Below are 25,919 nucleotides of genomic sequence, written 5' to 3'. Positions count from 1 at the left end.
TACTCACTCAAGTTAATATAGGTGGAAAGTATTCATCAATATAAATTTAAAAATATTTTAATCTCATTTCATCTTTTTATTTTCTCTATTTGGTCCTTCTTATGAAGGAATCATCTTCTAATTTCTAGGCTTCAGCATGTGACCGTCACCACCACTATCAACCTTTCATGAAATTTCATTCACAAACACCATCTTCTTTTTATTTTTCTAAAAGCTTACCTATAAATCTAGAAGTACAAAAATAATGGGTGGGTTCCAATGCACCAAATCTCTCATTATTGTCTCTGAGCTCAGAACCCCTTTTTTCTATCCCAGATATATTTAGAAAATGTAAATCTAATTATTAATATTATTAAATTCAGACTAAATTACAAATATAGAAAGCATAGTTAGAGAGTCTCTCTCCATCCTCTGCAAAAATAATATGGTTAGGTTTGGTAGGGAGCATGTGTAATACGGGCTCATTCAATGGCTGAATAGCCATTCCCCTCGGAATTGACCCGAAATTGGCCCCAACCAACCATAGTGTTTGAAAATTTTTATTTTTATTTTTTAAAGTAATGAATGAACTTTTACCATTTAGTACACTCAATAATATTCAAATGGATTGAAACGACGTCATTTGACCCATTCTTAAGAACATGGTTTGCTTAGTCACTTGCTACAAAGTGCTAGGCATCGGTTAAAGGTTTCATTTGGTGACATTAAATTAAACCGAATTGGCACAATTTTTGTTCAAAATAAGCCGGGAAAAAAAGAGCAAAATTTTAGCTGTTATAGAATGTTGATGGCAATAGATTTCACGTCTGATAAAAGAAGGGAAAATAAAAAATCAAAGGGGCCATATGTCAATCATGCCTTGTCTTTTGATTCAATATGGTTATAAATAGTTTTAAACAGATAACCCGTACCCTTAACATGAGGGAGTAAATGGTCAGATCTTCATGGAGCTCCAACACCAACACGACCTAATCTTTCAAGTGGTTTCTTCTTAAATCACAAGTGGGACTGCAAGAAATATGTCAATATCAGCATACACAAAAGGGTATAAATTAGGTTCACAAATTGCAAAGACAATGAAAAGTTTACAATGAACTATGTTCAGACTCATGATGTGAGTATTCAACATGAGCATATTTAATTTTGTCCCGAGTTTTTTTTTCATGCATTTAGAGGGATCATATCTTCCAAATACGTAGGTCTCGGGAGTATTATAGCCGGTGATCACAAAAGTCATTACATATGGGGCAAATGAATAGTTTCAACTAAATATTCCATGCTTGTTAAAGATATACTATATGCTGACAAACAACCTATGTATGTAGTATTCCACGAGAATTCCCATAAAAACACATATATGTATAAACACAAGAAATGATAGCCGATGACAAAATCAAAATATGTCAATTGTAAGCATATTTATCTGTCACCTAGGTGACCCATGTCACTGCTAACAAGTTCTTCTTGAGTAGAATTACATAATAATGTTAAGAAATTACCCAAAGGAACATGGAGAATTTCAGGTATGTAACTATTGACTTGCTAAAACAATAAGATGAGCAGATAAAATTAGTTATGAGGACTCCCAGTATGCCGATACTATATAAACTGTTTCTGAACCAAGGTACTCCTGAAAATCGTTGCATGACTGCAACAGATTGGTCCTTACAAAACAGGGGCAAAGAGATGAACATTAAGTAAAACAGAGACGAGTTATGCTACAAACAATGATATTTTCTGTACTAGGGTGAACTAAAGCTTTTCTTTACTGAGATAGAGACTCTTATGCTTCGTCACTGAATTATCTCACTTTCTTCAATGTTGACTGTCGAGTTTCTTCTCATAACAGTATCTAAAGTTTTAAAGAGGAAGAAAGTGATAGATTCAACTTACATCAGCAATTCTTCGTAGGAACAGAGACAGCAATCATCGTGTCCCTCAAATGAACCTGGACCTTTTATCTGCAGGCTTAAGAATTTGGAATGAACACATTAGGCTTTCATCGACACTCATCATTGCACCAGCATTGTCAAATTCACCACAATAGTTGGGAGCAGAAAATATAGTAACAAGCTGTCTGTCAGCGAAAAATTCATATCCATCTTCAACAACCTGAACAAAGAATTAGGGTCAGCTACTTAGCTTACACTCAGACGCATAAAGGCAGAAAAAGTAAATATCCCTAACCTGATGGGCACGGCAAACAAGGTCCATGTCATTTTTCATTAAGAAGTCAGAGACTCTATCTGGGCCATAGGTGAATGAGACTCCTCGATCATTCATGCCCCAGCCTTTGATATCCCTACCAGGATCTGACCAAAGTAAATCACAAAGCAAACCAGAATCGGGAACATCAGTTGGTCGGGTTATACTCCTAATTTGATCCAAATTTGTTAGATCAGGAGAAAGGCCACCATGCATGCACAATATTTTGTCATCTATTAAAGCAGCCACTGGAAGACAGTTAAAACAATCAGTAAAGGTTTTCCAAAGTCTCACATTGAACCTTCGTTTGCATTCATCATAAAATCCATAAATCCGATTAATAGAAGCACATTCATGATTCCCTCTCAAAAGAAAGAAGTTCTCAGGATATTTAATCTTATAGGCTAGCAAAAGGCATATTGTTTCTAGACTCTGCTTGCCACGATCAACATAGTCCCCAAGGAATAAATAATTAGCTTTAGGAGGAAAACCCCCATATTCAAAAAGCCGCAGAAGATCAGCATACTGCCCATGAATGTCCCCTGAAAAAAAAAACCTGATTGTTAGAAAGCTAAAACCAATTGTCAGAATTAGGAAGATATATTTCCAGAATTGATGTTCAAAGTAGCAGAATATCAAGCTTGTATTCTATGTTTCTTCATTTTACCATTTTGAAATGGGTGCCACCTTGACATAAATTGAAAGTGAAGCTAGTTCAACTACAACTCTAAACAGTTACAATATGAGGAACTAATAGACAGCATATTTCCAATATTTCTTTAGGCTACTTAGCCTTATCTCTCCATGATTGGAACCACCAAGTAATACAAAACAAGTATTATTTCATCAGTTCGTAGTAGTATCCTTCTAAAGTTAGGATTGAAATAAAAAAGATTAGCAGTCATTTAATCCTACATGTACTTATACCAGAATCCGTCACAACAGTATAAAGGATTCCTCACCATTGATTTTTATAAAAATCTTATTTAGCTTTCAATATATAAGAACTTTGAGGTTAGTTAATCGGGCACCCAATATCAATTTTTCTATAGAAGCCATCATAAAAGCCCCATGCGTATAACATAGAGAAATGAAATGCAACAGACCGAAGCTTGCAAGGTGGATATTCCCATTATTGCATAGACTTGACAACCTTCAAAACATAAAAATTGTAAAAAGAAAAGGTATCAAATAAGATGTTTACTTGCAAGTACTTATTTTAACTCATATAAAGGGCATATATTAATTTATTCTGTCCTAAAAAGGACATTCAGCTCATCAATTTAATCATCTAATCAAATTGATAAAATCCAAAATATATCATGTTTGTCGAATAAATCTTTGTAACAATCTCCTCAAACCCTCCCAAGAAAAGTGATTATCAATATATATACCGTCCATCATCAGCAATAGCTGACTTTTCTCCACCTAGGAGACTTTCCAGCCAACAGCCACGGCATCATCAAGTAAGATAAATAGAAGCAACTACCCAGTTTAAAGCATCCTTCTATCCAGATTGTAGCCCCAGCCCTAACCCCACAAGCATTAAAAAGCTATGAAAATCTAAAAGAAGCAATTAATCAAGACGGTTAGAATTTCAAATAGACCATCAATGTCAACTAATTGAGATGATATGCGTAGCAGAGTTAATCCATAGCTAATAAAGTACATATTCAACCTCATTTGCAATCCATTATAAACCACAATTTCAGACAAAAAAATCTGGATACGAAACCAACCATACCAAGAACGAAGACATAAACATAAATTTTAAATTAATGCAATTTCGGCAAAATCCTCAATGCAGCTCCTATGGCTATGGATATACATCATTCAAGAGCAATCAATCCAAAAAAATTCAACTTTTCCATTATCCAATCAAATTCCTAAAAAGAAAAAAAAAGGAAAAAGGATTCTTCTAAGTTTTCAAACTTTCCCTCGAACAATCAAAATTTAAACACCCAAAGCCAAAAACTAAATATCCAAAGACCCAAGAAATGAATTTCCATCATTTTTCAAATTCAAACGAACCAGAAAAAGAAAAAGTGACAAAGTCGTACCACAGATCTTGATGGGAGCTTCAAGTTCAAGAAGATTAGGCTGTTGAAGAAAGATTTCTCTTGCAACGGTGCAAAGCTGACGGATCTCACCTTCCATTAGCTGCACTTGCTTCCCGGGCCTCGCTTGCTTAAACTCCAATAAACGACATATTATATCATCCAAAAGAACAGGGTCAATCGAAGCAGATCCCATAATTCGAGCAAATGATAGAAATCTCTCCCCCCTAAAAAAGGCCTACTTCTTTGCTTTTCTCTTCTGGGTTTTTTGAACTGAGTTTTCCCTTCGGGGATTCTTTGAAAAGAAAGAGGCGGAGAACAATGTGGCCCGTCTTTTCTTTCTTTTCCTTCCTTTTTAATTAATTAATATTTTTTTTGGTGTGGGGGATAAAAGTAACATTACTATATATAAAAATAAAAAATGATTAAAAATATTAAAATATTATTTTTAAAATAAAGAAGGTGGCGAGTGGTGACTGCAACTCCGATGTGGCGGAGAAACCTATATTTTTATATCTACGAATCAAATTTTCGCCGGGGTCGATAAATCCGCTCTTTTCCATTTTCTTTATATTAGGCCTTTGGAAAAAGCATTTGTTTTGTGATAAAATTTCGAAAACGCCCTTTCTTTCTTTTTCTTAAACGTAAACCGTACAATAATCGTAAATTTTTGTTTTGATCACTCAACTAATAAAATTATAATTTGATCATTAAATTATTCAAAAATTTCCATTCAAGTTATTGAGTTATTAAAACGATGTTATATGGATTTCTCTATTCGCATTGTCTACACCACTCGAAATCTCTCATTCTCATTCTCTTCTATAGTTTAAATTCTTTTTTCATGAAATAACTTCGAACATTACATAACAGCAAATCAAAATTCAAACAACTTTTTTCTTCGACCTCCGACTTGACCGTCAAATCGACTTGGATCTAAGGTATATTTTTCTACTCGTTGATATGTATTGATCCACCGTACCAATTGCTGAATTGTCGATTGGAGCTCGCTAGCGGAACTTAAAAAAAAAACCTTGACATCCTACTGAGTTAAATGAAAACTTTTGAATAGTTTAGTGGTTTCAATGAAAACGCTCGAATAGTTTAATAATCAAATTATATCTTTTATTTAGTTAAGTAACTAAAATAAAAATTTACTCATAGTCTAATGATTAATGGATGTAGTTTTTCTTTTCTTTTCTTACTAATAGGATAAGGATTGTTTTTTGTTATTTTCTTAACTTATATAATTGTTAGATAAATTTATTTTTTAATAAATTGATAAATGTTCAAAAAGTTACTGAATTATATAATCAAATAATTCAATTATTAGTAAAACTAACAAAATTTTTAAAATTATTAATTTAAATTGCTTTGATTACACTGATTAAATCAAATAATTCAATTAAATAAGATATATATTTTTATTATGTTTATTTATTTAATAAAATAACAGCATCGCTTCATTAGTTAATGACCCAATGCCAACGAAAGAGATACATAGATACATAGCGAGAGTAAAAGGAGAGGAGGCAAACCAAGCAAACTTACTCATACATACATAAAGGTTGCAATTGTTGGATTACAAGAACTAGGTTGGGAGTGAAAAAGTGAAAAGAAAATAAATTCTAAGTGTATTTGATTGGGAAGAAAAGTAAGAGAAAGGAAAATAGAAGAAATATCATTTTCTAAATTGGAAAGACGAGAGAAGAGAAAATGTGTATTTTAGTTCAAAATTATGAATTTTTTAAATGTTTTATTTTTTTTCATTTCATTTTCCAACTCAACCAAGCAATGAATCGAAAAAGAAATTAATTTTCCTTTTCATTTTTTCATCTTTAAAGAAATATTATTTCCATTTTATCAGGTAAAACTTCAGATGGGAGATGTACCATTTCCTCTCATTGGATAGTGAAAATAACAAGACATCAGCGAGCAGTAAAAACGCAAAACAACCAACGAAAGATAATGTCCCCATCCTTAATTGGCTCACTCAAAGGCTTCCCCTCCTCAATCTCCGTTGTTATTACTAGCTAAATAAACTTGCACTACACCATTTTCATCTTTCCTCGGTTTAAGGATACTCTTTTATCACTTTGTTCTGTTTGTAACATATCATTCACTACTTTGAAACTGGATGCTTGTTGGGTTTGTAGAAAGACATTGAAATGCTATTTGTGATTCATCAAAAATTATCGAGTTTTAAAACATTATACATAACTACATACATACTCTTCATCACTTCCAAACTCATAAGATGTGTTTGTTTCATGGAAAATGATTTACAAAAATATTTTCTGTATTTTTCAATACTTGTTTCATGAAAAATAGCTTAGTCAACGGAAAATTAAATCATTTTTACAAAGAAGAACTCATTTAAATAATTTTATTTTATATAAAATTAACTTCAATCAAACCTATATTATTATATTAATAATAAGTTTTAATTTTAATTTTAAGTTTAAAATATGTAAAATATTAACATCCAAAAGAACTCATTTACACCTAATTTTATTTTTTATATAAAATTTAGTTTAATATTATTATAAAATTTTAATGGCTTTTGAAAAGGGTAAAGCCCTCTTTCAACTTCAAAACTTGTTAAATTTGTAGTGAATAACTTAAAAGTGATATCTTTTATAGTGCGAATGAATTAAGGAGAGTAAAAGTATTATAAAATGTAACTTCTTTCATTTGAGTTATTTACAATGATTAAAACTCTTTTATTTATTTATTTAAAGGTTTAAGAGTAAAAAAATCCTTACAATTTTCTCCAAAAACTCAATCAAACTCCATGAGAAAAAGCATCCAAGCAAGCCTTTGGATGTGAAAAACACATCTCATTAATGCTTTCCAATTTTGTGTTGATGAGGCTGTAAAAGCCGTTGCGATTTTGACGTGATTGTAAGCAGCCTTGAGATGTTAATGTCGACAAAAATTAAAAATTATAAATTAATAAACGAATCAAAGAGAAATTTCATCTTTTCTCTTATATATATATATATATATATATATTGATAATTTCTCTTAATTTGCTTTTTGGTTTGTATTTTGCTCAAAAGTACTGAACAAGAGTCACATTTCATGATTTTTGTGAAATTGATGAGTGGTTTGAAGTAGTGGCAGTGGGAAATAAGAAATCCTGGTTGAGCATGGCTTGTGCAAAGAGAAGTAAATGATTGTTTAAAGGCCTCCATTATTTGCAACTTTCTGCATCATTTTCCACTTAATTTATTCTCTATACAAAATAATTCACCAAAAGCTTTTGTATTTCTTAGCTACAAATCGAGGAGTAACCAATTTGTATCTTTCTATATATTATGTTAAATTATTTTCAATAAAATTTTTAAGGTTAAGGGTTAATAAGTGTGTTATAATGGTATATTAAAATATTAAAATAAAATGACACATACCCATTTTTAAGGTTACTTATGAAATAAAATATATATACTGCTAATAACAATATTACATGTAGAGGAAGGAAGTAAGACGATATGTAACAAAAGTTTTAACCACCGCTCCATTTAATTTAAGACAAAATTGTAATAATATTAGTATAACCAATGTTAAGTTTTTACAAATTTTTTTAAATTAGTGTAACCAATATTTTAATTTTTTCATTATAAATGTATTTTAGAACACGTTTTGAAACTTTCTTTTAAAAATGTTTTTAAAAAATTTTATTATGTCTTCAAAATTGTTTAAAATTTTCAAAATTTACAAAAATATGTTTTGAAAATTGCTTTTAAATTTTAAATATTCATTATTTATTTATAAATATATGAGATGTATTTAGCAAAAATAAATAATAACTACTACTAATAAGTCTAAACTAATAGAATGCATACATACATATTAAAACTAAAATGCAAAAACGTGAACCAAATTTTAAAATTTATATGATACCTTGATAATAAGTAGAATAAATAACATATACATTAAAGTTACTTTTAAATAACAAAAAGTACATTATGAATTATATTAATTTGATTTATACACTAAATTGCAAGAAAAAAAAAAGAATGGATTTATGAGGTATACAATCTATTAATTAGAATAGAAACAATATCCAGTAGGTTTAAAAAATAAAAATGAAATGAATATTTAATTATTTAGGTAGAATATTATCCAAACCATACTCTTTCCATACTATCTAAAACTTCTCCTAAAGTTTCATTAACATCGTAAAAGTGTAGGTTGATTTATAAGAATATGCTGAAGAAAATTAAAATTTGAGAATGTATACTATATATGTTATTTTTGGAGAGAAAGAAAAAAACGTGTCGTATAGAGCACATTTTCATGCTAACGGTAACTATTCCCCCAACAATCACAATCCCAACGACTATAATACCCAACATCCATATTTTTCCCTATATAAATCACTCCAAACTTCATTCTTTTCAACTCAGTTTTTAATTCTCAATTCTTTTTTTTTTTTTAATCTTTCTTTGAATCCTTTGATTCTATGAGTAACATCCCACTCGACGTAACCTTAGTGTTCGAATACTATTTATTGAAGTATGGTGTTTTGAATAAATTTTGAGTGGATAAGGTATTAATTGTGACTAAGTATGTAAGTATGTGAGTGCGTCTTTGGGCGAAATCTGTATTGTCCGAGCTTGGTGGTTTGACGAACTCCCCTATAGAGTATACGCCGCCCCAACTATTAGATGAATGTGTTAAGTCTTTAGTTCGAAAGAACTGATTACTATATTATTATTTTATTATTCTGATTGAACAATTTAGTTAGACAAATGAAAATTGATTATAATAGAACTAAGTTACCGTAGCCGATAAGACTTGCATTTATAATGAGAGAGAAAGTTTTTAGTCACAAGAATTGAGGAGGTTTGTAGGATAATCAGATATATCCACTAAATCTTGTTTTCATGTCTATCTGTATAAAGTTGGTATTAGCTTCTTGAGCAAATTTTTATATCTTCTCTTGCATGCACACTTTCTTTTCAAACTTTCTCTACACTTTTCTCTCGGAAAAGCCTAAGATCAGAGACCTGCTTGAAGATTTGGGTTCACTATACTCAACCAACTCTTTCATTGTTTTATAATCTGGTAAATATCAATGAACCTTAAGTTATTTACGTGACCTTTGAGCTGCACGCTTTAGCGTCAATTCTGAGTGTAAGGAAGGAAACTTCTTAAATCTGAGTTTTGTGATGATGTTACTTGCAAGGAAACTTCTATTATAGCTCAAGACACTCCTGAAGGTTTGATACGATCTCGGTTTAGTAGTTGAGCCCGAGTCGTTTAGTTCCCGATCGTAAACGAAGAAGTAGATTAGACGAGAAGAAGTTAGAAAATATTTGTGTTCAAAGAAGTAAGATAAGTTCGTGCAAAGTTGGATGTGGATTTGGGGTTTAAGTCGAAATGGTATGAATAGAATGGACGAGTTCAGTTTAGGATAATTAAGAAATGGTCTTTGGTTTTGGGTACGTTTTGGTATTTGGGAATTGGTATGAAACGGTAAGGGATTTGAAACGAAATGGTAATGGATTTGGTACGAAAATGGAAATGGTTCAAAAAGGCCAAGAGTGAACCAACACTAAAGAAAAGTGTCGACCCGAAACTTATAGGACCTAAATGAATTGGAAAATGGTGATAAGGACCTTGACCCAGTACTTAGGAAAGTATGAACCAAAGGTATCAATGGTGAACGCCACACTCGGGTTGGGGAGTGATAAGTTCGAAAGAAAGACTCGGAAAGACGCCACTAGAAGCTAGATAAGTCTTACGGGTCTCGAACGAAATTTTAGAGAAAATGCCTCACAAATTTGACAGCAATTCGTTACTTAAAATGTCAAAAGTCCTTTACAAAGTGAAGTTTTCAGCTATTTATAGGTAGCAATTAAACTAGACGAATAGTCACATACAACCCTTAAGAATTAAGCAAAATGAACCAATTAATTGAGCTAATCAGATTCGGCTGAATGGGAGCTCCAATGGTCAGCTTCTAGATGGATAATTGAACCTTGAACAACTTGGATGGTGCATGGATGAGCTAGGTTCGCCAATGAGCATAAATAGGCTCATTTAAGTTGGATCTTTTGGTGAAAAGTGACCAAAGAATAAAGTTGAACGTGAATAGCCAAAATAAGTGTGAAAAGTCACTTTGAAGAGTCCTTGAGTGTGAACATTATGAACCGAACAGCCAAGAGTGTGAACTTCATGTGTGAACGACATTATGCTGGTTCTTGAATCATTTAAAATCAATGAACATTCTTCATGCATGTAACGCCATATTCATTGAACCTATGGTTCATGCACCTAGCTTAAATGCTTCCATCCACATTCGCCAACCTACACAACATGAACAAATGAATTTAGTTAATCATTATTCAGCTGAATCATATTAGAAACATAATTTAGACAACATTAATCCATATAATTAAAACAAGACACAATTAATTAAACTAAGCCTAATTAATTCGGTTTGAACAAGACAAATTAAAAACATGTATTAAGACATATTTATAAGTCAGAGGAAATTAATTTGACTTAATAACATGTAAGAAAAACACAACTAATCATGCATAATTAAATCCAACCAGATTTGAGACAAATTAAATAGCAAAAATTATTTGAGTGAATTTGCAAGTTTTGAGCTAAATTGAGCTGATTTGAGCTCATTGAACTTGAAAGGAGCTGGAAACGAGCTAAATGAAGCTCCACAAAATAAGATTGAGCTACGTCCAGCTTGCAAACACAACGAGCCTCGCTTGTAGGCTGAAGCAATGGCCGTTCCCAAGGGCGGGTCGTATCAAGGTTCTCGTGATAAGAGCAAGAGTCCTGCTATTTGAACTTGTTGCATTTTATGGTGAGTTTCTTCTTACTCCATGTGTGTGTAATTCAAATTAATTGAGTTGACGAATCTTATTTTACCATCCTAACTCGAATGAAATAAAATTCGAGTCGAGTTGAATCGAGTGAAATTATTCGAGTTAAAATAAAAAAATTAAACATGTCAAATTAAAATATTATTACAGTACAACTAATTCCATGTTAGACTACATAAATTTGAAACCATATATATTTGAAAACTTTTTCAAAGCAAAATAATAATAATAATATACATTAATATCATAAACTTGAATAATTAATTAACTTATTTAGGTCCTAAAATTATTATTTTAAAATTTTAACTTTGGTTATATATTTTTAATTTTTTTAAAATTTATAATTTTTAAAAATATAAATTTTGAAATTTTTATAAATATTTTGAATTTTAAAAATTATTTTAAATTTTTTATAATTTTGATCGGTTTACTCATTTTTAAATTAACGAGGACTAAAGAGGTATTTACACCAATCTATTATTTGAACTATTCAAATTATTCAATTATTTGAATTATAAATTTAACTCAACTCAAATTATTTATTCGAGTTGACTTGAATAATTCGATTAACTTAAAATTTAAATTTTTTATTTTTCAAAATCAAATGTAATTTTGCTGGTTCTAACTTACCTAAATCTTCCTTAGGTTAGTTATACATATTATTCGATTTTAATTTGTTATTTTAATGTGGCAACAGTTTGGTCAGCAAAATCCTTTTCAATCGCCATCTCGCGCTTGAGATGTAAGCATTGTCGCCAAACGCAGACGTTCCAATTGTCTGGAACTGGAAACTCTTGAAATTTGGAAATTTATGTATTGTCAATGAAACCCGTCAATAAAAAGAAGAAAAAAAAGGGAAACTACTAAATCAGAATAATTACTCTTTAAAAGTTTACCTGATCATAGCTGAGATTCTCATATTACCTTTTTATTTTCCCTTTTATAATCTTTGACCTAAACCCAATTCATAAAAAGCAAGAAGAGTCTCCATTGCAATTCAAAGTTCTTTTTTGTCTATTTTTCAGCTCTGGGTTATCAGGTAAACTCTTCATCTTCACTGCTGCTTTTTCATTTTTTTATTATTATTTTTGCTTTGGGTGTCTGTATGTCTCTGGGGCCTGAAATTGGTGTTTTCTTTTTCATGTATTGGATTTGTATGCTCATCTAAGTAGGAATATTTCAGTGTTGATTTTTTGTGGGCAAAGGTTTTGTGTTTGTTAATTTGGTTTAGTAGACTCCTAATTCTATGGCTTTGTTCCAGACTGATGTTTTAATTCTTGGCTTAGTATTGTCCGGGTAGATGGAAGATGGCGAAGTCTCCATTCAAAGATTAAAGGAAATTGAGATGCCAATGGTATCTGATGGAAATACTGTGATTTCAATGACCCCAGAGTTGAAATGCTGCTCTGGTTGTGTCTTTTCCGGGCGACCAAACACTGCTTTGGAATCAAAGGAACGACACAAGTCAGTAACCAAACTTTCTGGCCTCATACTTTTCTATCTTATAGTTATATCAGTAGAGATTATTGGTGGAGTGAAAGCCAACAGCCTTGCAGTTATGTCAGATGCAGCTCCCTTGCTCACTGATGTGGCTGGATTCTGTATATCTCTATTTACAGTCTGGGCTTCCGCATGGAAGGCGACATCCTACCAATCTTTTGGGTTCAATCGTCTCGAAGTCCTTGGTGCTCTTTTGTCTATGCAACTCATATGGCTTATATCTGCTCTCTTAATATACGAAGCACTTGACAGGATTCTCCATGAAAATGATGAGGTAAACGGGGCACTCATGTTTGCAGTTGCTGCTTTCAGATTTGTGATCAACTTGGTTATGGTCCTTTGGCTGGGTCATGACCACACTCACCATGCTTGCAGGGGAACAGTTCATCATCGACATCACGACGACCATCATAGTGATTTAGCCACAGAAGAGGAGACTAGTTTGGTGCCGAGTGGTCCAAAGACAAACAAGATAATGAACATAAATCTCCAAGGAGCTTACTTGCATGTCGTGGCTGACCTAATTCAAACCGTTGGGGTGATGATCACTGGAGCTGTTATTTGGATAAAACCTAAGTGGTTGATTGTTGATCTTCTCTGCACACTCATCTTCTCTACCGTTGCTCTCAGTACCACTCTACCTATGCTGAGAGATATTTTTAGCATATTGATGGAAAGGACAGCAGGAGAAATTAATATCGACATGCTGGAAAGTGGTATCAAGGGCATCGATGGAGTCCAAAACATTCACGACCTCCACGTATGGGCTATAACTGTCGGGTATTAGTCATATAGTTTTAAATTAATTTATTGTTAGTCAGTTAGTAGTTATTTTTCTGTTATTTTCTGTTACTTCCTTTCCCTGCTTGTATATAACAATACGTTAGCATCCAATATACTTGAGAAGTTTTCTTTCATTATTCTACATGGTATCAGACTTTATTTTTTTGCTTTCTCCATAATCTGCATTCTTGATTCCCTTTTCTTCCAGTGGCATTTCATGATACTATGCTGCCTTCTAGCCCATACTATCTGCATCCAAATGAAAAACCAGCTTTGGTTCTTGTTTCTCCTGTCTTATCAAGCTCAAACTATCACGCTTGGTCTCGAGCTATGACAATGGCATTTCTATTCAAAAACAAGCTCCAGTTTGTTGACGGCACCATCACAGTTCCACCTCGAACGGATCCTCTTTATTCTGCCTGGGAACGATGTAACACTATGGTGCTTTCTTGGTTGCACCATTCCATCTCGCCCTCGATCATGAACAGTGTTCTTTGGCTCGACTTTGCTTATGATATTTGGCGCGATCTTCGTGAACGCTTTTCTCAAGGTGATGTTTTCCGCATTTCTGCTCTCCAAGAAGAGATCAATGCTTTCAAGCAAGATGATCGTTCCGTTACTGATTACTTTACTGAGTTAAAAATTCTCTGGGATGAGTTGATGAATTTTCGACCAATTCCAGTTTGTTCTTGTTCACCATCTTGCTATTGCGGTGTTTTTGTCACTCTCCAGAAATATCATGATAACGACTACGTTATTCGTTTTCTTAAGGGTCTCCATGATCGGTTTGCTGCTATTCGTTCTCAAATCATGCTTATTGATCCCTTGCCTCCAATCAACAAAGTGTTTTCCCTAGTTATTCAACAAGAACGTCACCTTCCTACTGGCTCATCTCAGTTGTTTGTTAGCAACACATTGCGCCACCACACTTCTTCAAAGAAACCTCAGGCTAAATCATCTATTGATTCACGGCAATGTACCTTCTGTGGCAAATCTAGGCATACTGTTGATACTTGTTATGAAAAGCATGGATATCCACCTGGTTATAAGTCTCGAGGTCGGGCCTCTCGTGCACACACAGCCCTTAATGATTGTGCTGCACAACCTTTGGACTCTTCGCAGCATGTTGATATTTTGCCATCTGATCCTTCTGTTACTTTGACACAAGATCAGTTGCAACAGCTACTTGCATTACTTCCAGCATCTACCTCCCCACCTCATGTTACCAATACTGCTTCTTCCTCACAACCGAACCCTTCCCCATCCTCAGGTAACCTCTTTTCTCTTCAATCCCATCATTGGATCATTGACACAGGTGCCACTGATCATATTGCTCACTCTTTATTGTTTTTTGCTTCTTTTCATTCCATTAAACCTATATACATCAACCTTCCAAATGGCACTAAAGTTTGTGCTCGAATTTCTGGTACAGTCATTTTCAATAATAGTCTTTACATTACTAATGTTCTCTATGTTCCTCAATTTACCTTTAATCTTTTATCTGTCACTAAACTCACTGCTATATTACCTTGTTCCTTTACCTTTCATAAAACTCATTGTTCTAGACAGGCTCTTCCTTCTTCGAAGATGATTGGTACAGCTAGAGTGCTCCATGGTCTTTATATTTTGGACTCCCCAGCTCAAACTTTTTCCAATATACTTGAGAAGTTTTCTTTCATTATTCTACATCGGGAAACTTGTATTGTCCTGCCATGTCAAAGCTGACCCAGGAACTAGCTCTAATGAAATACTCAGTGAGATCAGTGATTACTGTGTAAAAACATACAATATTCATCACAAATTGAGTAATCTTTTGGTAGTTACTTCGGCTTAAATGATATATCATTGAGTTAATGACTTGGAAACGCTGAGCTTGTCCAGGGCAATGTACATTGCGTTCAATACCATATCATATGGCTCATTTTTTGTATTGGTCAAACAGCCGACAGCTTTGGGGAATAATATCACACACATATATGTGCTACAATAGAAGCTGCTGAATTCACACAGAGATCTATTATTTGGGCCATTCATTTCTCACAGCCGAAAACGTTAAATTAGCCATACATTGTCGGGAAGATCTTGTCATATTGAAAAAGATAGGGAGAGCAAATATAAAAGGAGACACACTTTTAGTACAAGTGACTTGTCAAAAAAATGAAATCAATTTCGTAAAAATAAGTAATCTAAAAGACTCTCTCAAAGCTAAACATTTGAATAGAAAAAAGAAAGAATAAAAAACAAGGGGTTTAGAAAGAAGAATAATAAAGAAATGATAAGGCCTGCTTGCCAGCAAATATAACCTATCACCTTATTTATTTATTTATGTAGAGCAGCATCCTTTCTTGGTGTTTCCTGATGCATCAGCGACATTAATGGTAGTTCCTTGCCCGGGAAGCTTGGTGGTAGCCGCTGCTTCCTGGGCTGCCAATGCCTTTTTACACATGATATGATAGATCTCAGTCAATATAGTTTGGAATGCCTTCTCAATGTTGGTTGCTTCCAGCGCAGACGTCTCGAGAAATGAAAGACCTTCCTTCTCGGCCAAACCATGACCATCCACCTCAGAAACAGCTCGAAGATGATTCAGGTCAGATTTATTTCCAGCCATCATGACGACAATGTTAGAATCGGCGTGTTCCCTCAATTCACGCAGCCACCTTTGGACGTTATCAAAGGTTTGCCTCTTTGTTATGTCGTAGACAAGAAGTGCACCAACAGCTCCTCTGTAGTAAGCGCTAGTTATAGCTCGATATCTCTCCTGACCTGCCGTGTCCCAAATCTGTGCCTTCACAGTCTTTCCCTCCACCTATATTATCAAATAGAAAATAAATTAATCGCAAAATACAAACCAGACCAGAAGCCTACCAACCTGCATCTAATTATTTAGATTCGAATGAGTGTTATATACGGTATGCTTAATTTATTTTTAAAATTTCCAAGGATCATACTAACAATTAACCATATTCAATTACTTTAAGAAAAACCAAGAATCTAGGTGGCACAAACAATTAACAGAGAATCAAAAGAGGTTTAATAAATCTATACGACAGGCTGACAAACACAAGAAATTGTCTTTTTATCAAATGTGTAGTATAGATATTGGATTCAATTACTTTAGGAAAAACCAAGAATCTAGGTGGCATAAACAATTAACAGAGAATCGAATGCGGTTTAATAAATTTAAAATGACAGGCTGACAAACACAATAAATTATCCTTTTTATTTTTTTCAAAATCAAATACACAGCTATGTCATGGGCCTACAAAAAACAATAATGTACTCTCTCTCTCCCTCTTTTTTGAAAGCAACAATGTACTCTCTAATATTGAAAATAGGATAAAACAGCATAAAAACAGCTTGGATTAAGTACATAATTTTTCATTTTCAAAAGGATTTGTTTTTCAATTTAATAAAATAATATGCCAACATAGAGAGAAAATTGTTTTCTCACTATTATAGAAATCTTCTACTCCTTCCAACTACTAGTAATAATAACAGAAAGAATTGTAATAATAACCTTCCTAGGTAAAAACAAGTCTCCATCCTCTCTCAACTTTGATATTGAATAAATTGTGCCCCTTCAAAAAAATCTGAGCAATTTAATCCCTATCGATTTCGAAAGCGGGCAACTAAAAACAATTAATCACAACTTAAATGTTTTTCGTCAATTTAACACAAATATGACTGGTATAATAATAAATTTAGCTCTTATAATTTACACATTCTATCAATTTAGTCATGATTTAACAAATTTAGCCTGCAATATTTTTGTAAATGTGTAAATGTTAGGGCTAAATTTGTTATCATACCAATCAAAATTATGCATGATTGACAAAAGACATTAGCACCGTAATTAATTACCCTTAATTGCTCACTTTTAAAATTGACGGGATTAATTGTCCCAATTTTTTTTGAAAGGAACTAATTTACTCAATTTCGAAATTGAGAGGGATTGAGAATGTCTTTTTACCACCTCTAGAATTTTTGTTTCTAAATATAGAAATGGAAAAATCAACAGAAATCACCTATAAGCTTTCAACTTTCAATGTAAAATCAAATAACGCGAAAACGCCTCGATGAGCATTTTGTTTTCCTTGCATTACTTCCAAGCTAAAATCAGAGTGCAAGAGAACGGGATCGGAATCGTCAAGTCATAATAGTGATTTTTTTTCTTTTCATATGCTAATAAATTATCCAGATAATTAACAAAAGATCTCGCAGTCAACTTAATCATGCAAAAAATTCCAAATATGAATCAGATCAGAAGTATTTAAACACACGTTAAACTATCAAAGGTAAAGAGAATTATATAAGGTAAAATTTTAGAAACTTCGATAACTATTGATTTTTCGACAGGAAAAATAAACATATATGAAGATGAATCCAAGAGAACCTGGAGAGTTCTGGTAGCGAACTCGACGCCGATAGTGGATTTAGATTCCAAACAAAACTCGTTTCTGGTGAATCTAGAGAGAATATTCGATTTTCCAACTCCAGAATCGCCGATCAGCACAATCTTGAAAAGGTAATCGTACTCGTGATCTACTCTATGTGCCATTCCAAATTTCTCACTCTCTGTTTCTCTCTATCTTGTCTCTCCTTTCCCAAACCTGCAAGATCCCAAAAAACAACCAGCCAAAAGAGATGGAGCAAAAACTAAGAGAGAGATCTGGAAGCGTTTCAACTTACTCGAAATGGATAGATCGAGAAGAGAAATTTCTCAAAGTAAAAAATTTGATAATTTTAGAGAAACTATACTGAAAAAGATTAAACGAATGAGAGAAAAGATTAAAAAAAACTACGACCACTGGAGAAGGTGGGAAAGGGGAAGCTTTTATTTTGATTTCTGAAACGGGCAATTAAATATTGGGCTAAATTGTTTGAAGGTCCCTCTATTATGTTATTTTATGAATTTAATCTCCATATATCGAAATATGTATTTTCAATTATTGAATTATTTTTTAATTCAAACAAATAATTTAACATAGTTTACTTTTGTAACACATGCTTACAGTCACATCCCCTTTGCAAAGACTGTCTAAGCAGAATATGATGTTAAGGGTGTAATTGAGTCGAGTTCGACTCGTTATTTAGCTGGAACTTCATTAAAAGTCTATTTTTATGTTTGAACTTGAATTCAATTCAACTCGTTTATTAATTTTTATATTCAAATTCAAACTCGAACTTAAGTTCGAGCTTGAGCTCAAGTCAATTATTTAAGATGATGGGTGTAATTTAGACACTTTTGTTATTTAATCTGTTTATGCATCCTTTCTTATTAAAAGTATATATACGTCTTGCCATTCTTTGTACCGTTGAATAAATATTAGACCATTTTCTTCTTTTTCATCATTTTTAAAATATAAAAGAAATGTCTAAATGTAAAGAAATGTAAAGATATATATAATATGTCACATTATCGCGAAATAAAAAAACACACTTAGGGTGGGTTTGGATTAGAGATTGGGTGCGGTGCGGTGCTGTTTAGTTTACTTTTTGTCTCACGCTACAGTATCGCTACAGTGTCTAATCTCACCGCCACCGCTGTTTTTACACTAACCGCAGATAAACGCACCGCCCATCCAAACTCACCCTTAATCTTAGAATACATATCAACAAAAGAAAATTCTAAAAATATTAAATAATAACAAAGAAACTAAATTCACAAAACAGAACTTTCATAAAATTCAAACTTAAATATTATGAGTTTATATTTTAGGGTAAATATTTTTTTTATCACTCAACTATAAATTTTTTAGTTTGGTCATCTAATTATTATCTTTTTTGGTCACTCAATCATCTTTTTTTTTTTAATTTGGTCATCTAATTAATCGAGATGGTTGTTAAATCTTTTATGGGAGAGCGACATGACAGTTAAAGAATCAGTATAATAACAAATTTATCCCTTAATTTTTATATATTATATTAATTTAGCTATAATTTTAAAAAATTAAACCTTAAAATTTACAAATGATTTCAATTTGATTATCAAAATTTATATCTGTCCTCCGATTCCCCACGCCACTACTATCGTTGCCTCTACCTCTACCTCCACCTTTCTCCAAAAGGAAGTGTTTATGTCACGAGGCTAGACCTTTCGTCTCGCAATCCATGCGGCTTTAGGCGATCCGTTCGTCCAAACTCGCCCAAGTCAGCCTTAACTCCCAAAAGAGAGGATTCTTTTAGAACTCCTCCAAGGCACCAATTTGTATAGCGGAAGCGATTGTGCCAAAAGAAGCCACAAGAGAACAACAGAAAGCTAAAGAAAGAAAGCACACAAAGTGTTTGAGTAACTGCTCAAGAATTCTATTACTCTTAAGAATTCAAGCTACAATGGATGCTCTACAAATGAGGGGGAGGCTCTCTATTTATAGTTGAGCTCCCCCAAAATCGACGGTCAAGATACATGTACATCGACGGACGAGATTCACTATATCCCTTGATTTTAGGGATTTACAAGATTTACCGTATCAAATCTAATCTAATCTTACAAGATATGATTCTATTCTATCTTCTAAGATTAGTTACCAAAATTGCCTAAGCTGCCATGTCTTCATCATTGGGCCAACCAGGCTTCAATCTGATAGGTTTCTTTAGTAGCTCTCTGAATCGGGCCAGTTCTTGTGGGCTAAATGTCCCCCATCTAATCGATAGACCTCCATGGGGCACTTCTTGCGGCATGGTCACGGGCTTTGCACTTTGGCCCGTGACATTCTCCCCCACCCAATCTCGCAACGCCCTCGTTACGTTTTCTGGATGACACTGACTTGATTCACTGTGAAACTTTCTCGTTGCCTCGGCTTCTTCCCGACTCGTCTTGCGATCAGGTTGTCCCTTCCTTCGGAACTTATGCCTCGAGTTTCGTCGCCTCTTATCTTGAACCGTTCCACTCATTGGTACATTTTGCTGGCAAGAAGTCTCCGCTATAACTTGCCCCAATTTTGACTTGTTTCTGTTGGAATCCCCTCGATTCTCATACCTCGGCTTCGTACTGCCCACAGTTCCTTGGCCTCCTTGCTTATGAACTTTGAAAGGGCCCCTACGACCTTGCCAAGCCAACAAGTCAGAATTCAAAACACTATCAGAGTGTTTACAATGTACCTTACTCGTAGCATTTACTCGTCTCGACTGTCCTTGCATTACTCTTTTTCCCTTGGAGCCCGATGCACAACCCACCTTTCTCAAAGGTGTCGGTTCTACAGTCGATCCCGCAAGCTTCATATCGGTCCCTTGCACCACTAACACTTCCGAAGGGGCTTTCGTAGCATTCCTTTTTGACAAATCAATGTTTCTCCCATACGAAACATCTTCGACTAGTTGGATTGACGATAACACCTTAGTCCCAACTTTCACATCCCGATGCACCGACACAATACTCTTTGTTGATGGACCGGTGGCAATATGGATTTGATCGGCCCTTAGTTGCAGAGTTGCCTGAATCTTGACAAGGAAGTTTAAGCCAAGCACAAAATCGTAATCATCTAATTGGATTACCTCGAATTCTTCCTTGCTCTTCCATTCGCCGATTTGTAGTTCCACATCACGAACTACTCCCACAGTTGGGGCTTTCTCAGAAGTTGCTACCTTGATCTTCTTATTCGATTTCCTAATCGACAGACCAAGCTTCTTCGCAGCCTTTTCCGACATGAACAAGTCCAATGCTCCCGTATCAATAAGAGCACTCCGCTTCTGACCCGCAATGTTGATGTCCACAAACATCAACCCATTTTCATTCCTCTTCCCAGGAATGAGTACCATTGAATTGACTTTCGATGTGTTTCCCTCGGTAGGCTTTGCCTCCTCCTTCGGCTCATCCTCCTTTGCCGAAATCATCACTTTATTTGGACATTTACGCGCCATGTGTGGTCCTTGACAAAGGAAGCATTTCATCTTCTTCCTCTTGTCCCTTGGGTTGTCTAATCCCCGCTTCGCATCTCGTGGTTTCCCATTGCCACTTGTGCTATCAGTACTGTTGCCCCCATCGCTATGTCCCTTTCATCTTCTTCATGGTTTCTCTCACCATTGCCCCTTCCATTGGGCTTAGATGCCTCAAGCTTGTCTCCGCGGATCAAGCTCAACAAAGGACTCTGCTTGACCATGGCTACTGATGAAGTTCGGTGATTCTTTGCCTCGCAACTCCTGCTTTGCCCACGGCTTTAACCCATCCTCGAACCAATATAATGCTTCTTTCTCGCTCAAGTCGAGATTTGAAGCATCAACTCGCTAAATGCCCGCACATACTCCCAAACAAAGGCATTGTTGCATGAGACGACGCAACTTAGCTCGAGCCTCCTTCTCGGCATATTGAGGTAAACGCTTCTTTAACTCTCCTTGAATTCCTCCCAAGTTCCAATAGCCGTTCCTCCACGTTTCTCATCCGTGGACCTCGCCGCCACCACAAGAGAGCAACATCGGTAAAGTAAATTGAAGCGGTGTTTACCTTAATGCCATCATCCTCGATGCCCATCGCTCAGAAGTATTGCTCCATTTCCCACAAGAAGTTATCCACATCCCTCGCGGATCGTACACCCTTAAACTTCTCCGGTTTGGGAACATCTATTGCATGTTGCTTCGGCCTTGAAGACAACATCCCATTACTCAAAGCGGCTTTGTAAATCGCGAGCTCCCCTTTGAGCTCCTCCATTTCTTTCTGCATGGCTAGCACCATATCCTCGAGAGCTTCATCCTCTCTCGCCACTTTACCTCAGTGGACTCGAGTAATTCCGTTATCTTTTCCCTATTTGCACCGAGAGAATCCAACACAAAATCTCTGAGTTGCTCCTCCATGGAGTCAAACCCATCCGTGCGTCCCTCGACCAATTCAAGCGTCTCTTTCACGTTCCCAACGGATTCTTCGAGATTGACCACTCGATTTTCCAAAGCTGTCAGCATTTCCATCGAGCGACTAGCTTTTCTGGCCCTACCACGGGTCTCCATTTGTTCACTCTGACCGACGACTTCTTTCGACATCCCAACAGTGCCTTCGAACCACTCGAATATAACTTGGTTCAAACTTGGCTCTGATACCACTTGTCACGAGGCTAGACCTTTCGTCTCGTAATCCGTGCGGCTTTAGGCGATCCGTTCGTCCAAACTCGCCAAGTCACCTTAACTCCCAAAGAGAGGATTCTTTAGAACTCCTCCAAGGCACCAATTTGTATAAGCGAAGCGATTGTGCCAAAAGAAGCCACAAGAGAACAACAAAGCTAAAGAAAGAAAGCACACAAAGTGTTTGAGTAAATGCTCAAGAATTCTATTACTCTTAAGAATTCAAGCTACAATGGATGCTCTACAAATGAGGGGGAGGCTCTCTATTTATAGTTGAGCTCCCCCAAAATCGACCGTCAAGATACATGTACATCGACGGACGAGATTCACTATATCCCTTGATTTTAGGGATTTACAAGATTTACCATATCAAATCTAATCTAATCTTACAAGATATGATTCTATTCTATCTTCTAAGATTAGTTACCAAAATTGCCTAAGCTGCCATGTCTTCATCATTGGGCCAACCAGGCTTCAATCTGATAGGCTTCTTTAGTAGCTCTCTGAATCGGGCCAGTTCTTGTGGGCTAAATGTCCCCCATCTAATCGATAGACCTCCATGGGGCACTTCTTGCGGCATGGTCACGGGCTTTGCACTTTGGCCCGTGACACTTACGACTGGTTGCTCCTTTGTACGATTAGCAAATTTGGTTGGCTGTTTGCTGCCATTTCAACATATCTCAAGCTTTTCTTGTAATTTACAGCCAATCAGGAGAAAAGCTGAGAATATTGCAGGGATAACTTTATTCTAGCTTGGTGAAAGTTAAAATTAACTTATCTAAGAGATGCAACATTGCTCGGTATGTAATTTTAAAATTTAAGAATTGAATTGAGTTTCAATAAAAAACCCCGACATCTATTAAATTGTCCAATGTGGTTATATTTACATTTTTCCACCAGATGCCCCTGAAAAATCTATTTGTTAACCTCTTGTGGAGTATATACATATGTATATAAACTTTGAGGATTAAATTGAGATTCTTTCTAAATTTTAAAGATTAATTTTTAAAATTATGATTAAATTGATATAATATATAATATATAATATATAAAAATTAAATTTATTATTATACTGATTTTTAATTACCTTATCATCTTTCGGTCAGAAATTTAAAGTCACTTAATATAAATGAACCAAAAATAATCTCAATTAATTGAGTGATTAAATTAAAAAAAATAATTAGATAACTAAATTAAAACCATAGTTAAGTCAACTTTGGTGTACTTTACCATTCTATTTTATTACAATTTTCTACATTTGTGAGGGACTGAATTTTTAAAGTTCAAACGGTGTCGTATGAGGTGGCAATGTGTAAGAGCAGGCTGGCAGGGTGATTTGATTTGAGTGGCAGAGGGATATACGATCCCTGCATTTGTTCTTTTCTGGAGCTTCAATCTGGTGCGGCGTGCACTAAAATCCTCAATGTTTTTGTAAATAATTTCATGGTCCAAGTATCGTCCGATTGAATCACGATCGGATTGATATCTCTTAATGGTATATATCTGCTAATTGAATGTTGCTATCGAACAAAAAAAAAATTTCGCTATCATGTCCTTCATTGTTTATTTAATTCATGTGATGAACGGCATCAAGATTCCTTTGTTATATGATTGGGAAATAATGAGTTTAGTTAAGTAGTATTTTGTTATTTAACCAAAAAAGGGTAGTATTTTGTTAGCAAAGATGATGTTAAGAAAAATATTTTATTGAAATAAAGATTTATGTTAAAATTAAAAAATTTTATTATTAATAATTCTGTATTTGTTTCTATTTAATCTCATTATTAGCTTTTTTAATAAAAATAATTAATTATTTTGACAATGATGATTCGAACTCAAATTACTTTTATAGATGATGAATATTGGTAAATAGACTACAACTTGAGATTCAAATAATTAAATATTTTGATTCATAATTATTTATTATTTTAATTTCGTTAATAATTTTCAAATTAAACATTTTATGAATTAATATTATTAATCTTTCAACACATTTGAAGTACAGGTTACAACTTTCGTCAAACACTAAGAAGACATTTGATTTGATGGAAAGTTCTTACTTTCTAAGGAATTTAATTAGTTGGTGTTGCAAATACATTAGAGAAATAAACAGTAATGTAAAATATTGATTTAAATCACAAGATCGAATCAAAACAATATAAATACATATATAATCTGAAAAACAGAAATTGGAAATAAAACTGGATCGAAATTGTGTACTCATAGGTAGGCAGAAATCCGACTAGTAATTGAGGCATGTTTTCACAGTTTCCTTAAGACAGATTCGGCCGCTCCTTTGGTGCTGGAGAAACGTTGGTCGACTGTCTCCTAGGATACAACAACGAGATGAGCACAGCAGTAGCACGGTTACAGTGATCAACGAATTGTAGCCTAGCTTTCTTCTATCATCAAAAACAGGTTCAAAATATGCAGGGAAAAGATCTCAAATTTTTTTTCTTTGTAGGAAAAATAGAGAAAAATTCAGTGTGTATTTTCTAACATTTGAATTAAAAGAGCCATTAAACTCAATTTAATACCTGTCCTTTTAATTCCAAACAGAATTTGAAGAGATAAGCTCTGTTGAGGAAAAATAAAATTAGATATTGGGCTAAATTAATCGCAGGCCTTCGCGTTACCCACGACCATGCAAGTGCACGCCTCCAACCCCGGCGGGTTTTGATTTGCCCCCTACGCGCGAGGAAGAATATTAGCTTAGTCATTCAATAACCATTAAGTTGTTTCATATGTATTAACATATTCCACACTTGATACATAACCAATGTGGAACTAAGCTTTCCATTTTCCTCAACATAATTCACAAGTGGCTTACTTTGAGCATCAATTTCTTATTATACTATTGTAAATGTCTCATGGGGTAGACTATAAAATCAGAATTTTATGATTCAAATCTCCACCTTTACTAATCAAGAATATGCCTCAAAGCTTCCAAAAATCTATTTTTTTCCAACATTTAGAAAGTAATTTCAATGTTTGATACGAAACAAATTAATTTACTTCCTTGGGAATGTAACATTCCATTAGAAGTTACTTTCTCACAAATAATGGGAAGTTCTTGAGCTTTCATTTCTCTCTGTTGTTCTAGTTCTCAATGTATTTGTTCTATCTACTTTCCTACTCTAAAGCTTAAGACTTTGTTATCGTAGAAAGAGAATTGAGTCAATTTCTGTAAGTTTGTGGACCTTTAAAAGGTATGCAACTTATTGAGATGGTGTTGTAGAAGTCTTGGAAGGTAATTACATCAAAATCACGTGCACTAAGTGGCATGCAAGTTCACCTTAAGGCAAATGGTTCAATCATTGATAATGACATTAAGTTCTCTCTTCTTCAAATCTATTCTCAACAAACAAGTCTGTTATTCATAATAAGTTCATTATTACTGTTATTATTTTATTTCGATTTAAACAAAGTTTACAAATATTGGAGTTTGATTTCTTTCTTTCTAGGTTGA

General features: G+C 34.2%; 3 protein-coding genes across 10 annotated transcripts; 1 reads left to right on the top strand and 2 right to left on the bottom strand.

Annotated features, from left to right (window-relative positions):
• Positions 1-754: 754 nt before the first annotated feature.
• Positions 755-4,652, bottom strand: LOC105791584 (serine/threonine-protein phosphatase PP1). Its single transcript, XM_012619706.2, has 4 exons — positions 4,266-4,652; positions 2,188-2,747; positions 1,894-2,112; positions 755-1,008 (listed from the first exon to the last, which is right to left on the bottom strand). The coding sequence occupies exons 1-3, from the start codon at positions 4,456-4,458 to the stop codon at positions 1,939-1,941; spliced, it is 927 nt and encodes a 308-aa protein (XP_012475160.1). The 5' UTR covers positions 4,459-4,652; the 3' UTR covers positions 755-1,008; positions 1,894-1,938.
• Positions 4,653-11,806: 7,154 nt separating this feature from the next.
• Positions 11,807-15,264, top strand: LOC105791591 (metal tolerance protein B). 8 transcript variants are annotated; one of them, XM_052633357.1, is made up of 4 exons: positions 11,807-12,155; positions 12,403-12,580; positions 12,665-13,376; positions 13,608-13,882. In XM_052633357.1, exons 2-4 carry the CDS (start codon positions 12,417-12,419, stop codon positions 13,731-13,733), a joined length of 1,002 nt encoding a protein of 333 aa, XP_052489317.1. In that variant the 5' UTR covers positions 11,807-12,155; positions 12,403-12,416; the 3' UTR covers positions 13,734-13,882. The 8 variants fall into 8 exon arrangements, with proteins under 8 accessions (XP_052489317.1, XP_052489313.1, XP_052489314.1 ...); XM_052633353.1 differs by having other exon boundaries at positions 11,808-12,155; positions 12,403-13,376; XM_052633354.1 differs by having other exon boundaries at positions 11,808-12,155; positions 12,378-13,376.
• Positions 15,265-15,467: 203 nt separating this feature from the next.
• On the bottom strand, positions 15,468-18,236 carry LOC105791612 (ras-related protein Rab11C). Its single transcript, XM_012619771.2, has 3 exons — positions 18,092-18,236; positions 17,796-18,012; positions 15,468-16,208 (listed from the first exon to the last, which is right to left on the bottom strand). Exons 2-3 carry the CDS (start codon positions 17,958-17,960, stop codon positions 15,723-15,725), a joined length of 651 nt encoding a protein of 216 aa, XP_012475225.1. The 5' UTR covers positions 17,961-18,012; positions 18,092-18,236; the 3' UTR covers positions 15,468-15,722.
• Positions 18,237-25,919: the final 7,683 nt, after the last annotated feature.

Source organism: Gossypium raimondii, chromosome 7 (assembly GCF_025698545.1).
Source record: "Gossypium raimondii isolate GPD5lz chromosome 7, ASM2569854v1, whole genome shotgun sequence".
NCBI classification, from domain to species: Eukaryota; Viridiplantae; Streptophyta; class Magnoliopsida; order Malvales; family Malvaceae; genus Gossypium; species Gossypium raimondii.
Note: the sequence above shows the minus strand (reverse complement) of the source record. Positions and strands in the feature narration are given on the sequence as shown.

Coding starts and splice junctions, on each gene's coding strand:
- LOC105791584 (XM_012619706.2), bottom strand. CDS start 4,458: ATGGGATCTGCTTCGATTGACCCTGTTCTTTTGGATGATATAATATGT. Junction 2,748..4,265: donor AGCTCCCATCAAGATCTGTG/GTACGACTTTGT, acceptor TTTTTTTTTCAG/GGGACATTCATGGGCAGTAT. Junction 2,113..2,187: donor TTGTTTGCCGTGCCCATCAG/GTTAGGGATATT, acceptor TTCTTTGTTCAG/GTTGTTGAAGATGGATATGA.
- LOC105791591 (XM_052633351.1), top strand. CDS start 13,625: ATGCTGCCTTCTAGCCCATACTATCTGCATCCAAATGAAAAACCAGCT.
- LOC105791612 (XM_012619771.2), bottom strand. CDS start 17,960: ATGGCACATAGAGTAGATCACGAGTACGATTACCTTTTCAAGATTGTG. Junction 16,209..17,795: donor TCGCTACCAGAACTCTCCAG/GTTCTCTTGGAT, acceptor TTGATAATATAG/GTGGAGGGAAAGACTGTGAA.